General features: G+C 37.8%; 3 protein-coding genes and 1 long non-coding RNA gene across 5 annotated transcripts; 2 read left to right on the top strand and 2 right to left on the bottom strand.

The window, feature by feature from the left end:
* The first annotated feature begins 981 nt into the window (after nt 1-981).
* Nucleotides 982-3,106, top strand: LOC149653991 (uncharacterized). Its single transcript, XR_016370466.1, has 2 exons — nt 982-1,254; nt 2,673-3,106. It is a non-coding gene; the product is annotated as an uncharacterized LOC149653991 (long non-coding RNA).
* On the bottom strand, nt 3,067-9,581 carry LOC149653992 (uncharacterized). 2 transcript variants are annotated; one of them, XM_089845379.1, is made up of 4 exons: nt 9,444-9,581; nt 9,170-9,360; nt 3,844-4,807; nt 3,067-3,777 (listed from the first exon to the last, which is right to left on the bottom strand). In XM_089845379.1, the coding sequence occupies exons 1-3, from the start codon at nt 9,471-9,473 to the stop codon at nt 4,753-4,755; spliced, it is 276 nt and encodes a 91-aa protein (XP_089701505.1). In that variant the 5' UTR covers nt 9,474-9,581; the 3' UTR covers nt 3,067-3,777; nt 3,844-4,752. The 2 variants fall into 2 exon arrangements, with proteins under 2 accessions (XP_089701505.1, XP_089701504.1); XM_089845378.1 differs by having other exon boundaries at nt 9,444-9,567.
* A 2,295-nt stretch (nt 9,582-11,876) lies between these two features.
* LOC149653993 (uncharacterized) lies at nt 11,877-18,246 on the top strand. Its single transcript, XM_089845201.1, has 6 exons — nt 11,877-12,713; nt 13,349-13,649; nt 13,709-14,015; nt 14,739-14,936; nt 15,981-16,042; nt 16,993-18,246. Exons 1-6 carry the CDS (start codon nt 12,069-12,071, stop codon nt 18,174-18,176), a joined length of 2,697 nt encoding a protein of 898 aa, XP_089701327.1. The 5' UTR covers nt 11,877-12,068; the 3' UTR covers nt 18,177-18,246.
* Nucleotides 14,068-16,741, bottom strand: Cpsf100 (cleavage and polyadenylation specificity factor subunit 2). The gene has a single exon (XM_089845360.1). The coding sequence runs from the start codon at nt 16,384-16,386 to the stop codon at nt 14,140-14,142; it is 2,247 nt and encodes a 748-aa protein (XP_089701486.1). The 5' UTR covers nt 16,387-16,741; the 3' UTR covers nt 14,068-14,139.
* Nucleotides 18,247-18,449: the final 203 nt, after the last annotated feature.

Below are 18,449 nucleotides of genomic sequence, written 5' to 3' on the forward strand. Positions count from 1 at the left end.
AAAAAGTTATTAAAATGGATTTGGATTAATGGTTGCCTCTGCTTTTAAACAGGATTGGGATTTGGGGTTACTTAGGGGCTATGGGTTATTATTATTATCATTATGAACGGATAATTAAGCATTAACACATTTGCCACTAGGGGCGCTGTATACGTAGTTACGTATTTACTGACATCTAAAGCATGATAAATTCTACTAGACTTTCGTGTAAGCAATATATAGTTCATAAATTGCCGTTAGGGGCGCTGTATACGTAGTTACGTATTTACTGACATCTAAAGCATGATAAATTCTACTAGACTTTCGTGTAAGCAATTTATAGTTCATAAATTGCCGTTAGGGGCGCTGTATACGTAGTTACGTATTTACTGACATCTTAAACATGCTGTAAGATTTGCCGCTAGGGCGCGCTGCATACGTAGTTACGTATTTACTGACATCTAAAGCATGGTAAATTTTTGCTATGACCTCATATCCTGTAACAGCAGGGGGTAACAGTATGGAAACAGCAGGGGTCCCAGCAGGGGGTAACAGTATGGAAACAGCAGGGGGTCACAGCAGGGGGTAACAGCAGGGGGTCACAGTAGGGGGTCACAGTAGGGGGTAACAGCAGGGGGTCACAGCAGGGGGTAACAGTATGGAAACAGCAGGGGGTGACGTGTCATGACGTCATATCCGGTGACGTGTCATGACGTCATATCAGGTGACGTTTCATGACGTCATATCCGGTGACGTGTCATGACGTCATATCCGGTGACGTGTCATGACGTCATATCCGGTGACGTCACCTATGACGTCAACGAGGTTATTGACTTGTGACGTCACGACAGAGATGTTAATGGTAAAAGGTAATGATTGTCCATTCATTTAGGCCTACTGTTCATTTCATATAGGCCTAGCGTTCATTCATTTAGGCCTAACAGTGTTCAGCTATTTGGATTTCGTGCCCGGGATATGGCGCACCCGAGTCCGCGCATAGGAGCTTTTAGCGCCCCCCGACGCAGGAAATTTACGTAGTTGTGAGTTGCAGGCATAGGTCGGTTGGTTCATTTCGTTCCCTGGAAGCCGTCGAAGAAGGTCGCTCGGAGAAACCTTTCCCGCTCAGCTGATGGTGATCGTGATCCCGGCTTTTGAGGTCGAATCTTCATCGTTCCGCCATTTCGCAGATCGTTTTTGCCGAGGACGCAAGCTGAATTCGAAGCTCTTCAACTTAATTGGCAGCCATTGCTTCGCCTCTTGGTGCTTTAACAGTCCGTAAGCCTAACCTTTACAATAATCCAAACTCATCTAGCTCCCCTTAAATTATTTATTTTATTTCAAGTATTTAAATTAATTAGGTAGTGTTAAATGTTAGTGAGTTTTAATTATTTATTAAAAATCAAGAACCATAAATAAAATTTTACAACGATATGTTGGACAAGAGAGAATCCCTTAATAATTAGTTTAGGAGATATTATTTAAAGATATTAAACGGGGTACGTAATTAATTTAGAGATAACGCGACAGATTTTCGGAAATCAGGTCCCGCCGAGAGAATTTTAAAACACGAGGACCCTAAGCCTAAATTAAGCCGTGTCTTATTAAACTCTAGTTATTTTACCGATACTGTCTGTGGGAATAGTTTTAAAATAAATGGAAGGTTTTCCTAAAATTAGTTTAGGGGGTATTATTATAATCTATTAAACGGGGTACTTAATTAATTTAGAGATATCGCGACAGATTTTCGGAAATCAAGTCCCGCCGAACACGAGAACTGTTACCATAAGCCTAGTTAAGCCGTGTACCATTTAAATTCTAGTTATTTACGGATACTGTCTGTGGGAATAGTTTTAAAATAAATAAATGGAAGGTTTTCCTAAAATTAGTTTAAGGGCTTCAATTCTTTTAGAGATATCACGACAGATTTTCGGAAATCAAGTCCCGCCGAACACGAGGACGGTTGCCCTAAGCCTAATTAAGCCTTGTCTCATTTAAACTCTAGTTATTTTACGGATACTGTCAGTGGGAATAGTTTTAAAATAAATGGAATGTTTTCCTTAAAATAGTTTAGGGGTTATTATTAATTAATTTAGAGATAAAGCGACAGATTTTCGAAAATAAAGTCCCGCAGACATAATTTTAAGACACGTGGACGTTTGACCTAAGCCTAAGTTAACCCTTGTCCAATTTCAACTAGAGATTTTATTTGTGGGTTCTACCTGTGGGAATGGTTTTCAATAAATGGCACGTTTTAATAAAATTAGCTAAGAAGATATTTTAAACTATTATGCTATTAAAAGAGGCAAGCAATTTAGTTTAAATAAATGTCAAGTTTTCCTAAAATTAATTTAGGGGATATTTTAAATTAATTCCATTATTAAGCTGCGTAATTTAAAATAAATATAGGTTTTTCTGAAATTAGGGGACGTTTTAAATTATTTTCATTATTAAGTTGCATAATAAAGGGACGGTTTTCTTAAAACTTTTTTCTATACAATTTTGGGAAATAATTAGCTAGCGAAAGTATTTAATTCAGGGTGGCAATTAGTTGGTGTAGTTCGTATCAGTTTATAAATTTGGTAGCCAGTTGTTTTAATTAAGGACACGTTTTTCGTAAATTATTTAAATCTACGAGACTACTTTGTTAGTAGGCAATAATTTAATATGTGTTATTAATATGTTTTCATTTATAGATGTGGATGATTTTCTTGGATTTTTCTGTCGCTGGTCATTCCGAGACGTATCCTTCCAGATGTCATCCTTTGTTCGAATTGATGCAAGACGAAGCTGTTCTGGACTTGCTATGTATCATTCCTGATGACATGCTTCGTTGGATTCACGCTACATGATGTCTTCTGGACTTGCTCTTTCTCTCAGCGCTGACTTAAAAGTTATGGAGGAAATCATCGAAGCTAGAAGACACAAAATACATCTTTTTTACTTGCAATTTTTTCATGTAACCACTTAACTTAATTTTTTTGCTTGCAAATTTTATTTGTAACTACTTATTATTTTTTTCGCGTTCAAACTTTAACTTACACAACTCTTTAATATTTTTTTGGTTCGAAATTTTTGTAAACACTTTGGTTTTTTTATTTATTATTGAATAAATTTTGCCTTAAACCTCGTTCTTTCTTTTCTTGAATTTCTTTAGATACTAGACTTGGTTTCAATTTTTTAATGTCTGGACTTAGGGAGGTTTTTTTGACCCCTTTTTAAGTTTTTTATCTAAAAAAAGAGTGAAAAAATACATAAAAAAGAATTTTTTCTCAAAAAAAAAATTTTTTTTTGAATAATTTATAAAAAATTTATAAAAAAAAACAATAAAATAAGCATAAAAAAGGTCAAAAAAACTACCCTAAGTGTTTTTCGACTGTTTTTGTTCCTTCCCCAATATCGAAACTTTAAATTTAAACTTAAGCTACCACCCCCCACGTAAGCCTTGCGGGCCCAATTTAAATTTAACAAGTCCCTGTTCTACTCGGGAATTATTAAATTTAAACTAAGGCCCGCTGTGAAGCCCCCAAAACCAGGAAACTTCGTCCTTAGCATGGGATTTCCAATGAAAGTCCACTCGATGATAGAAGTCCTCCACTCGATGATAGAAGTCCTCCACTCGATGATAGAAGTCCTCCACTCGATGATAGAAGTCCTCCACTCGATGATAGAAGTCCTCCACTCGATGATAGAAGTCCTGCACTCGATGATAGAAGTCCTGCACTCGATGATAGAAGTCCTGCACTCGATCATTGAAGTCCTGCACTCGATCATTGAAGTCCTGCACTCGAGAGAATGTTCCTGCGCAAGAGAAATTCTTATTATTATTCGGAGAAAATAGCACATGCGTAACTTCAAATTAAATACCTTAATATGAAAATCCACTTGAATATTCTTGCTTGATGTTCGGGCAGAAGACATTATTAATATTTGACATTAATAGCACCCGCGTAACATTAAAATAAATACCTTAGTATGGGGAAGTAAAATAATACCATAAAAACCTAAGCCTTGATTTAATAATAATAATAATAATAATAATAATAATAATAATAATAATAATAATAATAATAATAATAATAATAATAATAATAATAATAATAAAGACTTTGTTTATTGGAACCCCGCTTAAAAATCGTGTTTACTTTCAAAGGACAAAGCGTATAAGCAACCTTCTACCCTAAACATAAATCATAAATTTATTTAGATCCTACAAAACTCCCTCAAAGAGTTGCCAAACGCTTTTCCCCTAAAAATATTTATAATTAAAATCATAAACTAGATGCCTTAATACCGCAAAGGGAATCTCACCCTTAAAATCCTGATTACGTTCATTATTCTTAAAAGGGAGGGCTAGGACCAGTTTTCACCTATTCCATATTTCAGCATTTTATTCATGTCCTGGCGAAAAAAAAATCCCTAACAAGAAAAGGACACAAGCGCTTTCCTTCTAAGAATAAATATAATAATAAATAATGAACTAAATACCCCAATAATTGCCTACAATGTTTGACAGGCAGTCGAAATAGTCTAAATTGCTAATGAGATTCCCTTTAAACGGATAAAATCAAAGTGTAGACTTGAATTGAGAATGGAATTGTCCTGTTAATATTGCTAAAGTTACTATTAATAAGATTTAATTACTTCCCTGAGAGAGCCTAAAATGTCTAAATTGTTTTCCTAGTGAGATTCAGTTTCAACGGATAAAATCAAAGTGTAGAATGGAATTGTAATGGGTTCATTGACCTGATTAATATAGGGTGTATTTGTCAAATATTAATAATTCGTTCTAGAATTCAACATAAACTTCTCCTTTGGAAACAGATGATAGCTAAAAAAATTAAATTTGGTTCAATTCAAATAATCTAATACAAAATTAAAATTATTATCAGCTTAAATGGCGCAAGCATTTTGAATAACATTAATTCCACTTTCAAATAAATCATTTAACATAACTAGAAAGATAAATATTAATACGGTTTAGGGTCAGTCTTGAAATATTTGTCAATTAAACAATCACTTTGAATTACTTTTAAACCGACTAAAAGATTGAATAGTCAAACCAGGAATAAACGCAATTTGATCAGATTAATTTCAAAAAATTTGATAAGATTAATCTCAAATATTTTGAATAAGTACGACATAAAAGTGAATCACGAATACTGTGCGCCATTTAACCGCAACTCCCCAAAATAACCTTCTAAATTCTTTCCAAGAACCCATTTAGATACGACTAACTCGCAACTACACAAATGGTGCTGTTACGGTGAAAACAAATGGGCTTGACACCCACAGGGCCAGAAATAAGAAAACTTTCATATAGAACATGTGTTCTGTGACCCCTCCTTTGACTAGAAAATTTATAGGACCTTGTCCACTAGTGTGTGCAAAAATCCGCGTGTCTCTAGTAGAACCAGAGTTATGAGCCTTCAAAGTTGGGTTTAATTATGGTGGGATGGGGGGGGGGTAAATAGGACTATAACATAGTCAAAGGACACCCCCATATATCTAGTAGAACCAGAGTTATGAACCCCCAAAGTTGGGTGTAATTATGGTGCGATGGGGGGACAAATAGGACTAACATAGTCAATGGACACCCCCATATATCTAGTAGAACCAGAGTTATGAACCCCCAAAGTTGGGTGTAATTATGGTGCGATGGGGGGACAAATAGGACTAACATAGTCAATGGACGCCCCCATATATCTAGTAGAACCAGAGTTATGAACCCCCAAAGTTGGGTGTAATTATGGTGGGATGGGGAAGGGGGGTAAATAGAACTATAACATAGTCAAAGGACACCCCCATATATCTAGTAGAACCAGAGTTATGAACCCCCAAAGTTGGGTGTAATTATGGTGGGATGGGGAAGGGGGGTAAATAGAACTATAACATAGTCAAAGGACACCCCCATATATCTAGTAGAACCAGAGTTATGAACCCCCAAAGTTGGGTGTAATTATGGTGGGATGGGGAAGGGGGTAAATAGAACTATAACATAGTCAAAGGACACCCCCATATATCTAGTAGAACCAGAGTTATGAACCCCCAAAGTTGGGTGTAATTATGGTGCGATGGGGGGACAAATAGGACTAACATAGTCAATGGACACCCCCATATATCTAGTAGAACCAGAGTTATGAACCCCCAAAGTTGGGTGTAATTATGGTGGGATGGGGAAGGGGGTAAATAGAACTATAACATAGTCAAAGGACACCCCCATATATCTAGTAGAACCAGAGTTATGAACCCCCAAAGTTGGGTGTAATTATGGTGGGATGGGCAGGGGGGGTAAATGACACCCCCATATATCTAGTAGAACCAGAGTTATGAACCCCCAAAGTTGGGTGTAATTATGGTGGAATGGGCAGGGGGGGTAAATAGAACTATAACATAGTCAAAGGACACCCCCATATATCTAGTAGAACCAGAGTTATGAACCCCCAAAGTTGGGTGTAATTATGGTGCGATGGGGGGACAAATAGGACTAACATAGTCAATGGACACCCCCATATATCTAGTAGAACCAGAGTTATGAACCCCCAAAGTTGGGTGTAATTATGGTGGGATGTGGAAGGGGGTAAATAGAACTATAACATAGTCAAAGGACACCCCCATATATCTAGTAGAACCAGAGTTATGAACCCCCAAAGTTGGGTGTAATTATGGTGGGATGGGCAGGGGAGGTAAATAGAACTATAACATAGTCAAAGGACACCCCCATATATCTAGTAGAACCAGAGTTATGAACCCCCAAAGTTGGGTGTAATTATGGTGGGATGGGGAAGGGGGTAAATAGAACTATAACATAGTCAAAGGACACCCCCATATATCTAGTAGAACCAGAGTTATGAACCCCCAAAGTTGGGTGTAATTATGGTGGGATGGGCAGGGGGGTAAATAGAACTATAACATAGTCAAAGGACACCCCCATATATCTAGTAGAACCAGAGTTATGAACCCCCAAAGTTGGGTGTAATTATGGTGCGATGGGGGGGGGCAAATAGGACTATAACATAGTCAAAGGACACCCCCATATATCTAGTAGAACCAGAGTTATGAACCCCCAAAAGTTGGGTGTATTTATGGTGGGATGGGGGGGCAAATAGGACTATAACATAGTCAAAGGACACCCCCATATATCTAGTAGAACCAGAGTTATGAACCCCCAAAGTTGGGTGTAATTATGGTGGGATGGGCAGGGGGGTAAATAGAACTATAACATAGTCAAAGGACACCCCCATATATCTAGTAGAACCAGAGTTATGAACCCCCAAAAGTTGGGTGTATTTATGGTGGGATGGGGGGGCAAATAGGACTATAACATAGTCAAAGGACACCCCCATATATCTAGTAGAACCAGAGTTATGAACCCCCAAAGTTGGGTGTAATTATGGTGGGATGGGCAGGGGGGTAAATAGAACTATAACATAGTCAAAGGACACCCCCATATATCTAGTAGAACCAGAGTTATGAACCCCCAAAGTTGGGTGTAATTATGGTGGGATGGGCAGGGGAGGTAAATAGAACTATAACATAGTCAAAGGACACCCCCATATATCTAGTAGAACCAGAGTTATGAACCCCCAAAGTTGGGTGTAATTATGGTGGGATGGGGAAGGGGGTAAATAGAACTATAACATAGTCAAAGGACACCCCCATATATCTAGTAGAACCAGAGTTATGAACCCCCAAAGTTGGGTGTAATTATGGTGGGATGGGCAGGGGGGTAAATAGAACTATAACATAGTCAAAGGACACCCCCATATATCTAGTAGAACCAGAGTTATGAACCCCCAAAGTTGGGTGTAATTATGGTGCGATGGGGGGGGCAAATAGGACTATAACATAGTCAAAGGACACCCCCATATATCTAGTAGAACCAGAGTTATGAACCCCCAAAAGTTGGGTGTATTTATGGTGGGATGGGGGGGGGCAAATAGGACTATAACATAGTCAAAGGACACCCCCATATATCTAGTAGAACCAGAGTTATGAACCCCCAAAGTTGGGTGTAATTATGGTGGGATGGGCAGGGGGGTAAATAGAACTATAACATAGTCAAAGGACACCCCCATATATCTAGTAGAACCAGAGTTATGAACCCCCAAAGTTGGGTGTAATTATGGTGCGATGGGGGGGGGCAAATAGGACTATAACATAGTCAAAGGACACCCCCATATATCTAGTAGAACCAGAGTTATGAACCCCCAAAGTTCTGTGTAATTATGGTGCGATGGGAGAGGGGGTAAATAGAACTATAACATAGTCAAAGGACACCCCATATATCTAGTAGAACCAGAGTTATGAACCCCCAAAGTTGGGTGTAATTATGGTGCGATGGGGGGGGGCAAATAGGACTATAACATAGTCAAAGGACACCCCCATATATCTAGTAGAACCAGAGTTATGAACCCCCAAAGTTGGGTGTAATTATGGTGCGATGGGGGGGGCAAATAGGACTATAACATAGTCAAAGGACACCCCCATATATCTAGTAGAACCAGAGTTATGAACCCCCAAAGTTGGGTGTAATTATGGTGCGATGGGGGGGGGGGCAAATAGGACTATAACATACTCAAAGGACAAAAACGACTTAACTCCTTAGACTAGAAAATTTATAGGACATTGTCCACTAGAGTGTGCAAAAATAGTATCGCGTGTTCTTGGTTAAGCTATCAAAACTTTGGGAAAATTCATTGGTCAAATTGGCCAGTGACCCCCTTAGTTTTTAAAAATAGTATGGGACATTTTAAAATGTTATTGGACAATGTGTCCTGTGCTTATTTCCGACCCTAGACACCCATATTTACACCAATAGATTTGTTAATTGAAAACATTTTAGAGAACTACAGTTACTTAAAAAGCTCCCTTCGGCGTTAATACACAACTGCCGTTAAAGGTTTTCTACTCGCTTCAGTTAAGGGCAATATACAGCCAATAACCAAAGCAACAAAAGTGCATTAGTTATTTAGAACTATGGAGTTCCAAATAACTACCATTATGTTTGGTAACCAATATATAAAATCAACTAAGGCTATGTTTTCTTCAAACAGACAATGGTCGTAATTAACAAACCTATTTGGCACGGTTAAGATACATTTTCCATTTGTAACACTTAATTTCCATTCGGTTGCGATAAAACTTTGGTATTTAATCTAAATTAGCATTAAAATATAAATAAAATATTTACCTGGAACGATCTCTTATACCACTACTGAAAGAGGCAACAGCTTCCTTGAATCCGTGGTGCCAACGTGGTCCCGTAAGCCTTGGTAATAGTAGCACCAGCCAGTGGTGCCAACCAACATGGTCCCGTAAGCCTTGGTCGTAATTAATAAACGTATTTTGGCACGGTTGACCATAAATTTTCCACTTCCAACGCTTAATTTCCGATCGGTTGCGATAAAACTTTGTTATTTAATCAAAATTAACCCTTAAAATATAAATAAAATCAAAATATTTACCAGCAAAAATCGGACAGAAAATCGCAGCATCTAGTTGTCACGGAAATCGCCCCCAATAAGAACCCAGAATGAATAAGCAAATTGGCTCCAAACACAGACCGCTAGATGGCGCTGCTGAAGTTAGGCAGACTTCAAAATATGGCGGGAGCGTGCGTTTCAATTTTATTGTTTCTATTCTCTAATATAATTAATAATTTAGTTAATTATAATTTACTAATATCTACTAAACAGCCCAAAACACTTTTCTCCACTGTGATACTGGAGTTTATGGATTCCTGCAGCTGGAAAAACCACCCTATAAACGTGTTTGTCTAATAGGTCGAAACCTGAAATCATAGTAATTAAACTAATTCCTATGAAAGTTAATTCATTTTACAGGGGACCCAGTTTTACGTTGATCTAGATCAAATAAATGTTCTGAAATTAAAAGTGTAACATATTCCAAAATCTTTGTTTGTTTTTGGCCTAATTATTCCTGTTCTTAATTAGAAAATTACTAAAATAAAAAAAGTAATGAAGAAAGAAGATGCTATGCGAAATAAAGAGGGTGTCCTGTAAGAATAATCGGGTTGCAAAACACGTCAAAATGCTATCAGAAATTCCACCTAAAATGGTTCAATCGCGAGAGATGCGAGGCTTCCCTCCAGGACCAGTAATGACAATCTGGTAAAATCTTGTATCATCTAATACTTTCTAAAAGGCATGTTTTGGACAAGGAGGATGGGGTTGGGTTTTTATCTTGGAGACTTGGAAAACGGTTATAAGTACTGAATTTACAATTTTGACATTGGAAATTAATTTTTATTAAAAAACTCTATCGACTCTAAAAGCTCTATACTGGCTATTGTTCTTGACTAGAATGAGTCTCTTGAAGTCGACAGCCTAGAGCTCTAGACGATATTCAGTACTAGCAGAAGTATATAATAATTCTCTTCGAGAGAAGTGTACCACAAAGCGGGGCAAGTGTAACGTCACTCATCCCAACATCGGAACATTTAGAGCAAGGTTACTAAAACGAATCACATACGCGATAAATAGTTCCCTCATCATTACTCTATTAGCGTTTAAATATTTGACAAGACGCGCTTGTGCTTTTTTGTCCCACGTCAAGACGAGGTAGTGGTTTGTGGGATGATTGCTGGGGATTTAGTGCCAAACAATTATAGAATTCACCTTACGGTGCGATGCCCATTTGTAGTTTGATGAGCGGGAAAGCAAACTAAAAGGGTGAGCCTGGGAAGAATGACGTTACATAACTAAAGCATTAAGAGGATACAGAGTGTCATCCTTCTTCTATTATCCCCTTCTGGTACTAGGAATAGTTCTCAGTAGTCGTATTAGGCAGTAGTGTATGGTACTAGTCACATTACAGGATTTTGATCCAAAGGGAGCTCTCGTACTCTAGCTTACTAATGTAGCCACAAACGCAATAAGGATAGTTCAGAAAAGGATGAAGAACTTCAAATATCATTAGACAAGTTGATTGATATTTAGACGGCAATTAGTCGCAAAATTGTAATAAGAAATAAAAGTTAACTGTTTTTGATTTTGATACGCTACTTTTTCCTACAGTGAAAAATTCAAAATCAATTAGAACTTTCAGCTTCTTTACTTTTGTGTCTTTACGCGCTTCTTATTCTCACCAATTTAGAAATTTTATAATGGGACCAGTAAAAAAATAATTAATGCAAGGGTCACTGGTCCCAAGGTCTAGTTTAATAATTCCAACATGAGGGGTCACTGGTCCCGAGGACCACTACCAATTTCCAAAATCCACCTTATTCCCAACCCTGATCGGGACAGGGAAATTCCTAATTGGAAATAGTCACTTCAACTTACGTATTTGTTGTCCGGTTTTTTTAGTTTCCGTTTTATCATAAGTTTATAAGATATGTTCCATAAGTGTGTCACTCGTTAATGAGAGCTTTTCATGAAGTGACGTAGGTGAAACGTCATAGATTCTTGAAAAGCGACGCGTAGTGAGGCCTTGTCAAAGGCTTAGTACAGACTAAAGAGGAGGATGGACTGCAAAACCGAGTGTAGTCAATTCTCACGTTGTTCTTGAACTAGCTCTCATTAAGCCTCTAACATTACGAAGTATGGGTAGTGACGTACTTATGGAACATATCTTATAAACTTATGGTTTTATGAATGAAATATGGGTGTTTCTCGAACGTAAAGTAAATTATTTTAGTTTGTTTGCGTTGTTTACGTATTTTGATCATCTTAGGGAAATGTTATTAGTTTATTCGAAATTTCCTATTTATTGCTTAAACTAAGGTTATTTTTATTTTAATTTAGGCGGAAATTTAATATCGAGTTTCTTTCAAAATTTGCATTTTTTTTTTGAAATTCCACATTGTATCTTCAAGTTTTAATTTTTCGCGCCAACTTTATCATCTGGGAATAATTTGGCGGGAAATGTCGGTTTTTGGCGCTACCGAGCAGATAGGATGTGAAACTCGCTGTCATCTGCTCTCTTTTTCGTAATGGCGGCTACTGATCCGCGGTGTTGAACACTAAGCAGGATAAAGTATAAAATTAAATTATTGTAGGATAGCATTGATTAGATATATCCAACGAGATTCGAAATAGGAAGAAATTAAATCTTTGTTAAATTATGTAATGGAGGAAAGTTTGCGTAACCAAATAACTGAACAGCCTTTGGAAACTGTTGCATCTGTTGTGACAAAATCGGGTACTTTTCAAGTTCCTATTGTAAAGAAAGTTGAGATAGTTATCACAGAAGGAAACGTATTTTATGAAGTATATAAGTTGCCAGACGCTGGTGATTCTGAAACCAATAACGATAGCTTAGCTCCTCCTACTTCGGTTATTGATAATGAGCGTGATTCAAACACCACGGAACAAGAAGGCTCTAATAAAATCGACAATGGAATTAATTCTAATTTAAATACAAGCACCAGTCAAAAGAGTGAAGGGTTAACAGTAAAAAGTTACCACTGTTTTAAATGCAACACTGATTTCACTGATTTTAATGACCTAAAGAGACACCAAAGTTTAGAACATAGTCTAGAAGAATTTGAAAGTGTTCAGAAAAATGGTTGCCCCATTTGTGAGAGTCACATTAGACCTAAATCAATGCATTCAACTTTTAAACCCTTCTTGTGTGGTGTCTGTGAAAGGGGTTATACGTCTATAAAGGAACTGAAAAAACATTTCACAATTCACGTACGAACTAACGTATTTTTCTGTGATATGTGCGAAGAAACATTTAATTCAGAAATGTTGTTAAAAGCTCATAGAAAAGTAAGTTCAGATGAACGGTGAAAAACTTGAAGCATATTTGGTTGTATCATAAGTTTATAAGATATGTTCCATAAGTGTGTCACTCCTTAATGAGAGCTTGTCATGAAGTGACGTAGGTGAAACGTCATAGAATCTCGTAAAGTGACGCCTAGTGAGGCGCTGTCAAAGGCTTAGTACAGACTAAAGAGGAGTATGGACTGCAAAACCGAGTGTAGTCAATTCTCACGTCGTTCTTGAACTAGCTCTCATTAAGCCTCTAACATTACGAAGTATGGGTAGTGACATACTTATGGAACATATCTTATAAACTTATGGTTGTATAGAGTAGTGTCGGTAGAGAGGGGGAGTAGACTGTTTATCCCTCCCTCTAGGCGCGCTTTTTTAGGGGGGATACTGTACGAGCCTGGTAGGGGGGATGACACTGAGCTAGAGCTAGATGTCAGTTCTACGTATGCATACGTCATACCCTTCGATCTCTTAGCTAAGTGTCATCCCCCCTACCAGGCGCGTACAGTATCCCCTCTTACAAAAGCGCGCCTAGAGGGAGGGATACACAGTCTACTCCCCCCTCTACCGACACTACTCTGTGGTATGACGTTTGCATAGTAGAACTGACATTACTCTATTTTGTATAGGAAATTCATTACAAGGATAAGAAATACAAGTGCAACCTTTGTGATAAGTCATTTCGCACATTGAGCAATCTTAAATGCCACTCGCGCGTCCATTCTGAAGAAAGACCTCACGTTTGCCAGTATTGCGAAAGGGCTTTCAAAAGCGCGGCGGAGTTGAAATCGCATATATTGATTCACACTAATGTAAAGCCTTATCGGTGCGCAATTTGTGGCAAATGTTTCCGACAAAGTGGAAACTACCATTGTCATCTTCGAATGCATCAGAATGAAAAGCCACATGTCTGCCCGATTTGCAACAAAAGTAGTATTCAGATTCTGTTCGACTTAAGGAGTTATAACGAAATCTTAAATCTTTTTCAGGATTTATAGAGAGCTCTAAACTACGTCGACACATGAGGATACATTTTGATGAAAAACCTTATCAGTGTCCCATATGTAAAAGAGCTTTTTCGGACAATTCTAATATGAAAGCTCATATGAAAACGCATAACAAAAATAAGAAAGTTGTATACTTTATGCTATTGGATGAAGATGGTACTCAAGCGCGAGAAATTAGTGAAGAAGTAGTGAAAAGTTTAACTCAAAACAACAACCAAATACCCGAAATAAGTGCCGCTGAAATTGTAACTAGTAATTTGGAAGCTTCAAATACAGAAATAGCTAGCTAGCTAAGAAGAAAACTCGCTATTTGTACGCTGAAATAAAATAATTTACAAAAGTTTCATTGCAAATCTCTTTAATCTTTAATTTTTCCCCCCAAACTCATAGAAAACTTAATACAAGACGAAATTTTATATTACTGCGTATTGTTGATACAATATATCTCGAACTTTATAATAGTCTTCGCTAAAACACCCTTCAAGATCTATTCTTCCCGCTTCGTTTCTTCTAACAGCAACAGTATTGTTACAATACAAAACTCCGCCCGCGAATTCAGCTTGGATTCCATTCTTCATCAACACTTGCTTAAAGTCCGATAATTTTAATTCGTTGACGAAAATGGTGGTGTGTCCCGGAATTTGGTACTGAGGTAGGGGTTGCAAGGTCAAAATGGTGTCGCGATTATTGTCCTTGATATCCACTTGCATCCCTTGGTCGTCATCTTCTTCTTCAATGGGGGCAATTTTCTCCAAAGTTTCTAGGATTATTTCTCCATCTAACCAGGACAATTCCGCATCCTTGGCTTTGGCAAAGTTTAACGAGCTGACCAAGGAATCCTTCAACTTTACTTGATAGATATGACTCTCCGTCGTGGCATCCACAATCTCGTATAACTTTGGCGTAAAAACTTTGCCCTGTATGGCTCCGCTGTTTTTGCAGTACGTTGCCAAGGATTTGGTTGATTGTTCGTCACCTCCCACTAAGATTAAGCGCCTAGGTTTGATCATAGTTATGATCTTTTTGATGGACTCTCCATCAGAGCGACCTTCAAAGTCGATGAACATGACGGTGGCGTGGATATCGAGGGTCCTCTGGGTTGCGATACATTTCGTTGGCACTTCCGACATGTCTTGAAGGTCTTCGTCAACGGTCTTGTTTTCCTTATTGTCTTCGTCATTGATGTTGACGTCGAACATAAAGTCTTCTGGTTTGATAATCTCTCCATAGTCATCCCATTTGACTTTTTCTTCTTTCAAGGGGAACATTGGATAAGCCTTCTTGGCTTGTCTGAAGAATCCGCCACCTTTCAGTTTTCCATCCTGTTTCATCATTAAATCGTGACGGGCTTTCCCAGTACGTTCAAATTCAACTTCATCGTCACTTTCTTCACTGGAATCCGACAATTCCATTTCAGCTTCCTTGTCAATTTTCTGTTTGGCTTGTTCTTGCTCCTTTTCCTTCTCCTTGCGCATGTATTCTTCAAGTTCGTGGCCCTCCAGACGAATCTTCTGATTAACTTCCAAGGTGATTGTACGATCAGTAGGGTTTTCAATCAGTTGTCGAGCTAAGGTGTTGGGTGAGGTACGAGTCGTCAAAATGATGCTGTTACGCGGATTTCCGCACCATTGCAGAAATAAATCCCGCGAAAATCCGCACTCCATATCTGGCATGCTAGCCAAAACTACTTTAGGATCAGGAACACGATTTAGTTCGGCTAAACTGTGGCATAGTTGTAGGTGTTTAAACTGGAATGGGTTGTTTCTGGCTCCTTCAAAGGACCTCATGATCTTATCGCTCATCCATTCCACCTGGGATTTTGCGAATTCAACAACGTTGTAGCTGACGTTGTTTAAGAGGGCTAACGAATAAGCCATCAAGCCAGAGTCTTGGTTGCGCCATAATTGGTCCAACATGTGCGCCAACTCTAAAACCCTTCCAGCAGTGTCGACTGAGATCAAAACATTTCCATTGTTTCTCAACGTTTGTAGGATATTGGTCATTAGCTGTTCGTCCCTCTGTCTTCGCCTAGCTTGATTATAATTGGCGTTGAAGGAATCAGTGATTAGCAATGAAGGCCTGGTGACAGTTTCCAGGATACATCTGTTCAAGTGTCTTTCGTTTTTGTGGTTAAAGTCAGTGGCGTATAATATGTCTTCTTCTCCATCCTTAACTATTCTCCATATTGTCCCGCCAATCATATGACCAGCTGGAAGGGGAGTAATGGATATTCCTTGACCTTTCCCTTTTAAAGCCACAGTTTGGTTATGTTTAAGTTGAATAATCTTATCAAAAGCCGCGTCAACATCATCCAAAGTGAATAGGTCGAATTCCTCTATATTGTGCCTCGATTGAAATAAATCGTACATGAACATCTGTCCCATTTTGTATACAGGGATCGTGGCGTATATGGGACAGTTTAATCCGGATCTTCCAACCATGTAGGGTAAAGCTCCAAGATGGTTGGCATCCGGAAAGGATAGCAATACGGCATCGATTTGGTGTACTTGTTTTTTAAGTTCTTTGATAAAGTTTTGGTCAAAGTGCTCGTCCCATCCGCAGTCTAATAGAAATTTAAACTCGTCTACTTGCAAGATGTAACAGTGTGGAGTTTCGCTATAGACTCCAGACATAGCTTGCAGCTTGATGATAGACGTCATGTTTGCGATTGTTATTTTCTTGGTGCTTCAGTAGCCCGACTAACTTAGAAATGTGAGAATCAACAAATTAATAACTGATCCAGCATTATTTGATTTACGATTAGAATAGATTTAATGAACGTTCAACAACATTAAATGGTATCGTGCTTGCCGCGCATCTACGGACTACGCTCTACCGTCTACACGGAATTAGACCAGGGCTGTGCATAAGGCACTAGGCATTTGACTGCTAAAATAAATTTAAATTGGAGGACTCACTAGTTAACTTGACTTGTAAATATTTTGCCTAAATAATAAATTTTGCTATCCCCACTAGTTAGTGATTACTAAATTTTAGAGGATTTTGAAATAGGGAAGAGGGCTCAGTTTCCAGCGGTCTAATAAACATATCCTTATGTACAGCCCTTTCTTTTTTTCGTCTGATTCGTGAGTTCGTCTCCTTGTGCCCACCGCCAAGGCTTAGGAAACTAAACGTTAGTTGAATCATGTTGAAAACTTAAAATTTGTTTTCGCTACTATTTCTAGATAATTACTTTTAAATGTATAGATAATTAATGGAAATAAAGGAATTAATTCATAATAATTAACTGTTAGTAGCTATATAATAAGACCTAATGAATTCCAAAAAGTTAATAAACTCTGAATTATGTGAAGTGTCAGACTCAGAGTCACAAATTTATAAAGTTAATGATGACACTAATACAATTATTACAAATTCATCCCAAGTTCCCGATAATTCAAATAAATTAAATAAAGACTCGGATGTCATAGCGTCTGAGTCCATAACTGTTACAAGCAATCTCAAATTCAAATCGGAAACATGCTCTGTTTGTGAATGCAAGTTTGACCCCAAGCTACAAGATCATTCTGTTAACCGTCAAATGTATAAATGTGGTCTATGCAAAAAAACATTTGGCAACGCGAAACAATTGAAGACCCATTTTAACGCTCATCTCAATGCGTATCCCTTCATGTGCAACATATGCTATATGGGATTTCAATGTAATAGTAACCTAAATATACATAAAAGAAACATTCACGCTACTGAAACCAACAATGAACTTGAGCATGAAGAGGAAAAGAAACGATTTCAATGCAAACACTGTAGTAAACGGTTTATGACAAGATCAAACCAATACAGTCACCAAAGAACCCATTCTGAAGCTAGAAAATATCCTTGTGACGTTTGCACGCGTAGTTTTAAAACCAATTTCGAATTAAAGTCTCATTATTTGATTCACACTGATACGAAGCCCTTCATATGTAAAATATGCAACAAAGGGTTCAGACAACAAGGGAATCTAAGTGCTCACAAACGTATCCATAGGGGTGAAAAACCATTCAAGTGTAATGTTTGTGGAAATAGTTTTAGAGAAAATTCAAAATTGAGGCGACATTATCGAATACATGAGAATTCGTTACCTTATTCTTGCCCAGAGTGTGGAAGAATGTTCAGGGATTTAAGCAACATGAAAAAACATCAGCAAACACATTTTAAGAAATCTTCATTGAGAATGGTTAAAAGCAGAGTAAACCAGGATGAGGAGGAAACAACTACCGAAGAAACATTAGAAAGTGATACTTATATTTGTAATATTTGTGGGGATGCGTTTTTGGAGGTGAACTTGGCTCAAGAACACGTGAAAAGCCATCATAAAGATGATGCTGAACAAGAAAGTATGATATATTCTGGTGAAAATTCAAGGGAAGAAGAAGAGGAACTTGTTAATTTTGAAGATGGTGCTTTGAATAACGATCAGTATATCGAGGAAGAGGATATAGATTATTAGAAAATGAAGTTGTACACACTAATAATTGTATTTATTTGAAGCTTGAATAAAAAATAATATAATTTTTGAATTATTCTAATATGAACTTGAAAAAACATTTTTTTAAAGGTTCTACATTATATCAAGAAGGGATATCTAGTTTACTAGGGAGAAGGTATAAATTCGCCACATTTCTAGCTTTATCTCCAGTCCAAAACATAGGTCCGGAGTTAGTCCCCGCCTCTAAATTACAACCAGTATCTCATTGGTTCTTGAAAATTCACGTCAGCGCGA

Source organism: Phalangium opilio, unplaced genomic scaffold, assembly GCF_054372755.1.
Source record: "Phalangium opilio isolate 3A_F unplaced genomic scaffold, DU_Popi_V2 ptg000079l_1, whole genome shotgun sequence".
Lineage (NCBI taxonomy): Eukaryota > Metazoa > Arthropoda > Arachnida > Opiliones > Phalangiidae > Phalangium > Phalangium opilio.